General features: G+C 35.5%; 1 protein-coding gene across 1 annotated transcript; it reads right to left on the minus strand.

Annotated features, from left to right (window-relative positions):
* Positions 1 to 3906: 3906 nt before the first annotated feature.
* On the minus strand, positions 3907 to 9717 carry cdk7 (cyclin-dependent kinase 7). The gene is made up of 12 exons (XM_063017767.1): positions 9618 to 9717; positions 8932 to 8991; positions 8687 to 8720; positions 8514 to 8581; positions 7688 to 7756; positions 6700 to 6810; positions 6444 to 6562; positions 5962 to 6061; positions 5790 to 5876; positions 5531 to 5680; positions 4908 to 5052; positions 3907 to 4146 (listed from the first exon to the last, which is right to left on the minus strand). The coding sequence occupies exons 1-12, from the start codon at positions 9681 to 9683 to the stop codon at positions 4118 to 4120; spliced, it is 1038 nt and encodes a 345-aa protein (XP_062873837.1). The 5' UTR covers positions 9684 to 9717; the 3' UTR covers positions 3907 to 4117.
* Between the last annotated feature and the right edge of the window lie 1113 nt (positions 9718 to 10830).

Genomic DNA, 10830 nt, shown 5'->3' on the forward strand with positions numbered 1-10830 from the left:
ACTCTCGGAAAAAGCAGCGCTCGCTCGGTTCAACACTCTCGCCTTCTTCCAGCACACAATAACCGACCGGTGAGCGTCGAAGTCACGGGTTTGATTCCAATTGTTTCCAAATTCCCTATGTATGCGCACTACATGGGGTAAAACGTAATGCCATGTGTAGCCTATGTAGGGCGCTAGAGAGTTAACAAGGCGTCATTGAAATGTGACTACGAGAAGCTGTTGGAAAGGCAGAGATGGAAAGCAGTCACAGCAAATCCACATCATCAAAACCAACATCATAACAATGTTTTATTTTTATAGCATATATTGTGGAAGAACATACTGTTTTAACTTATTGTTATTCTTATTACATCCTACATTTTTACAGAAGTAGAACACTTGCAGCATATTTTACATAATACACTATGGGTTTAAAAATGAATATTATGAGGTTTACCTGCAAAACTTGACTTGGTGGTGGTACAAGACAATGTAATCCTAAATGTTTTGTTCTGATCCACCACATCCCCAAACACAGTCCCTAAAATATATTCACACCAAAAGTCTGTAATATTTATGCAAACTATGTTATTGTTCGTTTTTCTTAAATTAATAATTAATGAGTCAACTTTAATTGTAAAGATGAAAAATCAGTAGTTTTTCCTATTAACATTTTTCAAACCATGTAAATGTGCTTAATTGTTACTTAAAATGTGCAGTTTTAATATCTTAAAAACACGTAAATTGTTTAACTGAGATTCTATGCTAAATAATAATAATAATAATAATAATAATAATAATAATAATAAAACAATAATAATAATAATAGTAATAATAATGGACACCTGTACAAATAAAATAAAACAATGCCATTGTAATTAAAATAATTATATGGATGTTACAGCTGTTTCTGAAACCTGATCCATGCTGGTAAAGCCTATTGGTAAAGGACAAAAACTACTCAAACAAAACAAACTTGCAATGGAAGCCTAAGGGCTGTTTTTGGAAGCCAATTTTAAGACCAAGCTTCTAACTGTTTAAATAGGAAGAGACTCATAGGATAAAAACTAATTTCCACATAATTGATAAAAAATGAATTACAGCCAAGAAAGGTAATAAATATTTGGTCTACTCCAACATAGTTAAGTCGAATGTTTGTGTAATACTACAATGTCTGTTTGTTAACAATGTTTAAAGTAAAATAATTTCCAAATGACTCCACCCAGGGTAATGGTAGTAGTCAATGTGTAATATGTATCCAATAAAAATTCATTAAGCAATTAACTTGCTGGCGTCAAACCCAGGTGTCAAATCTAGTAATTTTTAAGGTTATTCATTCTGTCCTTGGGTGTTTATTGTAGTTTAATAATATTGTCCAGAGCTTCTGTTGGAAACACGAATCCAAGCTAGAACATATTACACTTATCCATTTACACCTATAAGCAATTTCAGGTGGAATAATCTGGTAAGAAACTACAGAATTTGTGACAAAACTTGAGGGGACATGCCAAATGTCAATGCAACTGTGTGGCACTAACACTGGTTATTGTTTTGAATTTAAACAAAGATGTGGCCACCATGGCTGGATTACTGACCGGGCCAGTGGGGCCAGCGCCCAGGGGCCCTTGAGGTCAGGGGGCCCCGGGGGGGCCCTGGCCCAAAACATTTTGCGATGCCTATCAACATTTATGATACAATATATTTTTATTTCCGAGGGCCCTCCATTTTAAGGATCCTGTGACTATTAGGGACTTTGACCCCAGGGCCTCTTGGGGCCCCTAGCCATGCTTTTGGGCCCCTTATGAAAATGGATGAGGCGTTGTGGCACTGCTCTGACTTCGACTTCTGGCTATTAGGGGTCCTAGGAAAGAGGGGGGCATATTTTTAGAGGGCCCTGGTTATGAGAGCCCCTACCAGGGGGCCCTAGAGAAGAGCAGGGCATACCATTAGAGGGCCCTTGATCACGAGGGCCCCTGCTATGGGGCCCTTGACTTCCATAGAAGTCGTTTACCATGGCTCCTTGACTTTCTAGGGACCTACAAATTGCCAGGCAAGCTACCATATTTCATAACAAACGTTTTGTTGCAAATATGCGATTCAGGCCCTTACTTAATGTTTCTGAATTTGTATTGTGTCAAAATTATTATGTTCAATTTCTCTTAAGCGCAGAGACACAAATTAATTTTGCAATTTTGCAATTATTTAAATTTAAGACAAGCAATTTGAAGCAGTTTGAATGCATACACACACTTAACTGAGCTATTTGATGTTCTTTTCATGCCTGACAATATGTCCAACAGTGAGCTCACTTTAAAGGCTAACTCACTCGCTGCAGCATATCCTTCAGATCTGAACATGAGCCTAATTGATACAATACAAATAATTCATAACAGAAAAAGAAAAATGTCCTAGTAAAATGCTCAAAACCATGATCAATTTGAATTTACAGTCAACCTTTCCAAATGTCTACATAGCACTTAGACTTTTTTTGACTGTGCCTATCACAAATTGTGAAGGGGAGCGTTCATTCTCCAAACTGGCTCGTATTAAGAATGAACTCAGGATTAGGATGCGCCAAAACCGCCTGAACTCACTGTCACTTCTGGCCATTGAATCAGATTTGGTCAGACAGCTTAATTTTGATGAATTAGTGGATGACTTTGCAAGAAAGAAGAGTAGAAAGAAACTTATATCAAATAGATTCTTGTGTTAGGGTTAGTTATTGACAGGTTGTTTAATGTATTAATTTATTTATGTTTTTGGAGGGGGTGGGGGCGCGTGGGGTGGGGGTGGGGGTGGGTTGGGTTGCTTCCCTGGGCAACTCTTTGCCCAGGGGCCCAGACTATCCTTAATCCGTCCTTGGTGGCCACCCATTTTATATCTAGTGTTCTTTAAAATGCAAGAAGCCATGTTGGCAGCCTGCCAAACACCAAGGGCAAGGCAGAAATAAATCATTGTTCAGTAACGGCAAATGTGGTGATGACAGCAGTGTGCAACAGCAGCAGTAATAAATCAGCATGGAAACATTAACATACACTTGTGTCTATAGAGTATTAGACTGAAAGCTGACAATTCTGATAACCACCTACCGCGTTCACTTGGCATCACGTTTTTCTTTTGAGAGAAAGTGGGTAGGTGCACAATTAAAAACATACAGTAATGTGAAATAAGTATTCATCCACTTTTGTTGTTTAATATACTTTTAGCATATACATCCACCATTCAGAGTGGATGTGCTTTTATTTTTTAGATTGTTTTGGTCTTGCAATACCCCGATTGTGCTTAAAATACAAAACACAGACTGATGTCCATAAAGAGCAGAATTTATGTTCCCATTAATCATGGTATTTTTTCGTAGGCCCTGATGCAACAAATAATTTCTGTACTATCACACCTCCACCATATTTTGACTGTTATGATGTAAAAAAATTAATACATTTGAGTACTTATGGATAGTTTTATAACAGATGTAATGGGACACGTCTTACAAAATGTTTCATTTTAGGCAAATACTGTAGATTTGTATGCTTAACATTCTTAATTCTTTGTCCTCCCAAGAAACTGCATGTTCAAGCTGAGGCCTTTTCAATCATATGGCAAGGCTTGCAAAAACTCATCTGCACTCAAGTAATGGAGGACTGTAGCTTGGGAACCAAATTCTTATATAGGGCAGTTGTAGCCTAGTGGTTAAGGTACTGGACTAGTAATCAGAAGATTACTGGTTCAAACCCCACCACTGCCAGGTTGCCACTGTTGGACAAGGCCTTGAGCAAGACCCTTAATCCTCAATTGCTTAGACTGTACTGTATAAAGTCACTTTGGATAAAAGCATCTGCTAAATGCTGAAAATGTAAATGTGGCATGTACAATTACATTTAATATTATTATTATTGAATCAAAAAAGTAATATTCAACTAGGAAATATACTCAAAACAAAATATTTTTAATCATAAGTTATTTTTACACAGTATAAAAAAACAGCATAAGAAATACATCTACAATCAAGTCATATATTCGTCCCAGCAGTCCCAATCAGTTGTATGAAATGTTGAGAAGATGGAACTGTTAGTGAAAGTTCTGCAGCAGCACCAGTGCTCATGTGGCTCAAAGGCACACAGGAGACTCCAAATGAGATGCTCTAAAACACCAACTTTTTCTTTAAAGAACCTAGAAAACAAAAGGTAAACAATAAGTGCCATTATAAATACTTTTATATTTAAAATACAAACAAAAATGACCTAATACATTTAAAATTGTAATCAATTGCTTAGTTATAACGTCAGTTCCTTACAGAGTATATTATTACATAGAGAGGTACACAGTTGTATGCACAGTTTGGATAACCACTTTGGAGCCCACTAAAATGTCATAATTAGGTTGGTTTAAGTTGGTTTTTACTAATAGACTAACATGAAATTTAAACAGAGGTATCTGAATAGTGTACATGCACAAATACATTACATTAGGGCTTTGTAAAGTTCTTGAGTCAAGTCAAGTCAAATTTATTTATATAGCGCTTTTTACAATGGACATTGTCTTAAAGCAACTTTACAGAATTCAGGAACAACAGACCAAAAACCCCTATTGAGCAAGCCGAGGGCGACAGTGGCAAGGAAAAATTCCCTTAAAATTACAGGGAAAAAGCCTTGAGAGGAACCAGACTCGGCAGGGCCCATCCTTCTTGGGTGGCCTGGAGGATACTTTAAATAAATAGGATTTACACAAATCATACAAACACAAAATTAAATTGAACTGAAGTTATGACGAGCAAAAAAATAATTTGAGTTTTTCATTATTCAGTCCAGTCTGTGATAAAGTCCATTGTAAGTTCTGGACATTTTTGGTGCAAAGTTGAGTCCCTGTGCTTCAGATAGACAAACGTTAATGTATTGATGTATACCAGTTGATTTATTTGCATGTATTCTCACCTTGTTCGAGACCATCACGCTTTCTCTTTATGCCAATAGTGAGATTTTCTTGTTCTTTAAGTGCCTCTGCTGAACAGTTTGGTCGGGGAAGCTGTGGCCCTGGGGTGGGTACTGGTTTCTGGCTGAAATATCGCATCTTCAGTGCCTATACGAAACATTTAAAGAGACACTGAGTAAATCATCAAATATGGTGGGATAAAAACTTAAACGCAAACCTATTTTGGTAAAGGACAGTAGGTGTTGCTTTGTTAAATTTTAACTGATCACATGCTGTATCCTTTGTAATTCATTATATTAATACAAATGCCTGATATTTTTGTGCATACATATTTTTGCATATGCAAAATATACATCCCTGCATCGTTTTTACTATTTCATGTAAAAAGCCATCAAACACAAAGCTGAAACATCTGAGGAGAGTGAAAAACTACAGGTATAATATTTAAAAAATATATATTAATTTATTGAACTTTATTGAATAATATATTAATTTATTGAAGACAAGTCATTCCTTATTTTAACAATGCTCCACTAGGGTTCTATATTAAATTAACGAAATAACTTGAAAACTTGTGAGCCACTGTCTTGAATCTAAGTCAGATGATAATTTCTATGCTTGTTACCTTTGTGGCTGTGATACGAGTGCAGGGGTTAAAGGTAAACAGGCCACGTAGGAGCTCCAGAAGGTCGTCACTTGCTGCACTAAAGATGTCCTCTAACGGAGTTCCCGGAAACAGTTTAAATGACACGTAGTCTGGAAGACTGCTCATTCCCTTAAAAGAGGTCAACACAGTAAAGCAGTAAGTTTCTGGTAGATTTCTTTATCTAAACCAGTTCCATGGAAAGAGAGAAAGTGAATATTAAATACTGAAATGAACTCACAGGCCAGATTTCCTCTGTCGGGGTCCCCAGTGCTTCAAATATTTTTGTCAACTGATCCAAGTCAGAATCTCCAGCTAGGAAGGGTACCTTATTACAAAAGATTTATATAATTCAGTGAAAAAACATCTAATTAATATGTAACAATGTTTATTGTTTAAGTCACACAACTTACTCGTAGAAGAAGTTCTGCAAGAATGCAGCCTACTGCCCACATGTCCACACCTACCCCATACATCCTAGCCCCGAAAAGCAGCTCTGGAGCACGGTACCACCTGAAATAAAAATGCAATTTAAGCTTCAATATTATTGTAGTTACACATGTGCACTTGAGTTTATCTTTTTGAGCTGGATTCCATTTCAGAGACAACTGACAATTTAGCACTAAGAATAATCAGGCATAATTTTACTTAAGCAGTTATTTACATCTAGGAATGTTTTTGAACAGTTGCTATTTTGGCAGACATGTAGCAACACTACTAAAATGTGCATTTATCTATTCATGCTGTTCACATCTTAATCACAAGACTGATGAGAAGAAATAAAAATAATAATCTGACAGATTTGGATTTTGGCTGATTCTGATTATTCATCCCAGTACATTAAGAAAATATATGCTACGATTTTCTAAAATAGGAATAGAAATAGAAAACATACCTAGTCACTACTTGATGTGTATAAACTCTGTTTGGACTTCCAAATGTTTTTGCCAGACCAAAATCAGCAAGTTTCAGAACCCCATTTTCATCTAGCAGCAAGTTATTTGGCTTTAAATCCTAAAGAGGGCAGAAGAGTAAATAATACAAATTTTACAGCGTACCTTGTTATTGGCAGGTCATGGAAAAACAACCGCATTGAAATAAATATGTTTTGTTCAAAGAGTAATGATCTAACTATAAACTTGTATTCTGACCCTATGAAGAATCCAGTGATGGTGAAGATATTCCAGGCCTTGCAGTGTCATTAGTATGTATGCTTTAATGTTAGCTGGTGTCAATACAAGACTTGTGTCCTTTATAATAACCTAAAGAGAAAAATATAAAATAATAATACACAATAAATAAACAGTATTTGCAATCTGTTCCACTGAGAGATGTGAAACAATTTTTACCATTAAAAAAATGACAGAAAAAACATTTCTAAAAACAAACTGGTTTGACTTCACCCATTACAAGGTGATATAATTATTATAATATACTTTAACTATTATAATTAGCCATTGTCGTATTTCAATTAATGGGTTTGGTGGTCAGTTGTAATCTAAAACCTCCAAAAAACTCAAGTATGCTATAAATTAGACGCTGCTGGAACAGGGGTGATACTATCCACAGCCAAACAAGTTTAACATTGCAATAGACTCAGAGGCTGCCTACTGCCACAATAAAGCTCAACATAGAAAATAAAGAGGATTTGCCTGAAAGTTAAACAACATTATAGAACCGTCTACACCACCAATCAAATTTTAAAATCAGAAATCACTGAAACAGTACATAAACGGCCCTTACACAACACCCACAGTCTTGTCTGTGATGTTATTGAATATAAAACTGAAGTGTAATGCAATTTTACATTGTTTATTTACAAAAAAATGCAATCATTCTAAACATAAGGTGCACATTTAATGTTTCCTTTTTTTAAGAAAAAAAAAAAAATCATATGCTGTTCTATCAACTCTCTAAATTTATTTGGCGCCTGCCCTCTAAATTCATACGGGCTGCTTAGCTAAGTAAATATAAGAGGCTATTGATTTTTTAAGTGCTCTTAGGACAGACTGTCTGTCCTTTCCTGCACTATGTTTTTGCTTCTTGCTGCCAAAATTTAATAAGGACTGAAAAGGGTGCTTCCTGGTCTTGAAAGTAAAGTAGGTAAAAAAATGTACAAAGATGAATAAAAATGATTACCTCAAGATCTGTCTCCATGAAGTCAAACACAAGGCTGATGTTGGATTTATGTCCAAAAGCATCAATCAGCTAATGACACAATAAAAGACCAAGTAAGTAATAGAACACAAAATAAAATACAACCATATTAACAAAGAGCAATGGTTCTCACACTTCAGAACAAGCACCACTTTTTAAAACCTCCTAATACCAATTGAAATTTTAGCTTCATGCTTTTTTTTTTATTAAATAAATCAAAGCTGTTTGCTAACCCTAGCAGTGCTGGCCAAGTTCAAATTAAAATCAGATGTTGCATGGGTGGCTGATACTCATTCAGAAGGCATGTCTGAAATCAGAGCTGGTGCTATTCCTCTTGGCATGTGTTCCTGTCAGTCATTATATAATGCTTGATTTTTATTAGATATTTATTTTATCTGGTAAATGCGACAGGTCTTGGAAAGATAAGTCTTAAGCTAATGGATCTTTGGTCATGACTAAAGCCCTACCTAATTCCCGGCTGTGAAAATCACGTCACAGACCGGTGAAATGAGCCGTTTCCTCGCTGTAAGTCAAAATTTAAGGTTTGTGTTTAGCGATTTAACATTTTTAATACTGTAGTGTATGAAATATGAGGCCGAATATGATGCGGTCCTAGCAATCATAAGACAATTATTTTCCCGTGAATTTAGTAGGGCCCTAGTCATGACCTATGGTTGTAGTGAAAACAGTATCTGCAAAGCCTATATGATGCTGTTGGCTGTAGAAGCAAATTTGGAAAACCACTGCCCAGGAGCTATGGAGTTATCTATAGTGTGGTTTTCACTGCAGAGCTCATATCTGCACTTACCCCAATAATGTTTGGATGACTTAACTCTTGCAACAGTTTGATTTCTCGAAGAGCTGTTCTGTTGATGCCTACAAGACACAAATTACAACAAAATGACAAACCAATCAACAAATTACAAGACATTTATTTTAAGCAGATGATTTAAGTTTGTGCTTAAACAGCCTTAATCCTACCATCTTTTGCTTCTGTTCTGTGTCCGACTTTAATCTGTTTCGAATAGAAAACCAAGCAGGTTATCACCGAGACAGCAGATCACAAGCTAATCAAGTTGCATAAAATGTCATAATATTAATAAAAATGTAAATTACATCTTTAAATTATAAGAAAAATATTAATTAATTGCTTATTTATAATATGACCAAGACTTCTTTTAAATACTATCAGAGAGATGAATGTTAATTATTGTAAACTGTCTTACCTTTTTGATTGCCACAATTGCATCATTTGTTTTGTCTCTTGCCTTGTAAACGGTAGCAAACTACAAAGAAAAAACAAAAAACAAAGCACATGAGCATTAAACTTTAGAAACATTGTGTTTAATATAACAATAAGGAACTTTTTTTCTGGAGTTTGTAAATAAAAGGCACATCAGCTCGACCCTGTAAAATGTGTTTGGTTGTTTTTAAATCCAACATAATGTAAACAAATGCAAAACAAGAAGATAAATAAGTAGACAATAAGTAAAATCATCATTATATACGTCTAACACTTTACAATTTCTACAGAAAGTACCATTTCATTTCATGACATAAACCATGATTAAGGATACTAACTAACCTAGACTGTTCTAAGAACATCAAAAAATCTGCTGTTATTTCTTTAAAAAAGAGAAACTGATATAATGTGCATCCAACAGACGGATTAATGAGTGATTATTGACACAGTGTACCGATATGTTAGATGTATTTAATAAATGCTCAGTCGGACTGCAGGAAAATAGTAACGTTACCTAATGAACTGGTAACTCAGTGCTTAGTTACATAAACGAGCGTCTACTTTGCTAAGCTAACAAGTTCTGGTTGATGTATCTTCATTTCTGTATCTACAACAGAGCCAGTCCTGCTGAAAACTGGTTTATAGCATTATTCTATTATTATCCATTACCTGTCCCTCTCCAAGAAAGTCCAGTTTTTCATATCGTTTAGCCCTGGACTTCACATCCAAAGCCATGTTTTAAATTCACTCAGCGCTTGTGAAGGCGAGCCTGCAGCAGGACAGTTAAAGTACCCTAACATCCGGGTAAAACAAAAGTCACTCGGAACTATTAAGAGACGCAAAGTGATCTATATATCATACACGCCGATCCAATCAGCAGGTTTCAGTTTATACATCAGCGAAACACATTTGACTCAGTATATACTAGTGGTGTGCGATACCAATACCGATATTATTTTTACTTATAAAAGCAGTTTATTTACTTTCATGTAGGGGAGATCAGTGTGTCATGATTTATGAATAGGGCATTTATTACTATAATTAACTAAGTCTGAGGTTTTTGTTCAAAACCAATTATATAATAACAAAACATAATTTATCCCATTGCACTTTTCTGACAATATTCCCACACAGCTCCTCTCTCTCTCTCTCTCTCTCAATTCAAGTCAATTCAATTCAATTCAAAAGTGCTTTATTAGCATGACAAATATTCACATTTGTATTGCCAAAGTGCATTTACAAACTAGATAATAAATGAAAAAAAATTGCATACATAAACATTTATATTAATTTAAATAATGTTCTCTCTCTCTCACTGCTAACACGTGTTCGGTCTCTCGGTGCCCTTAGTCACGTGACGGTTCCACAACAAAACACAGCAGAGCAGGAGGAGAGATGTGAGCATGTAAGATGTGAGAGGAGAGGAGACTGTACAGACATGGTTTCTACTTTCTTATAAAACGGGAGAAACGTTCTGAAAATGTAAAACTAAATTATCGATACTGTCAATATTTGGATCGATCCGCTAGTAATAAGGTTAGAATAGCCGTGTGCTGGTGTCAATCCCTAGCCTAGCCAACTAGTTCACAGCTGAGATACTGACTAAAACCAAAATAACTCATACATCATAACTATTATTATCAAAGATATACACAATAACTATTACAGCTGTGAGTTAATATCCAAGCTCAACAACACCAATACTTGTTAGCTTAGTCGCTAGTGCTAGTAGCTAAGCTAATTGCAGTGATTTCTGTTTCGATAAGCGCACTGTATTTATAACTCATATTATTATTGTAATTAATACATTTTTGTAAGTAGTTGCTCTCAGTAGAGTTGTAGATAAATTCAGATGTTTAAAGCGGTCAGATTTCTTGTTTCT

The sequence above is a fragment of the Trichomycterus rosablanca genome, chromosome 21 (genome assembly GCF_030014385.1).
Source record: "Trichomycterus rosablanca isolate fTriRos1 chromosome 21, fTriRos1.hap1, whole genome shotgun sequence".
Lineage (NCBI taxonomy): Eukaryota > Metazoa > Chordata > Actinopteri > Siluriformes > Trichomycteridae > Trichomycterus > Trichomycterus rosablanca.

Coding starts and splice junctions, on each gene's coding strand:
- cdk7 (XM_063017767.1), bottom strand. CDS start 9,683: ATGGCTTTGGATGTGAAGTCCAGGGCTAAACGATATGAAAAACTGGAC. Junction 8,721..8,931: donor CAATTGTGGCAATCAAAAAG/GTAAGACAGTTT, acceptor TATTCGAAACAG/ATTAAAGTCGGACACAGAAC. Junction 6,062..6,443: donor ACACATCAAGTAGTGACTAG/GTATGTTTTCTA, acceptor TTTTTATTTCAG/GTGGTACCGTGCTCCAGAGC.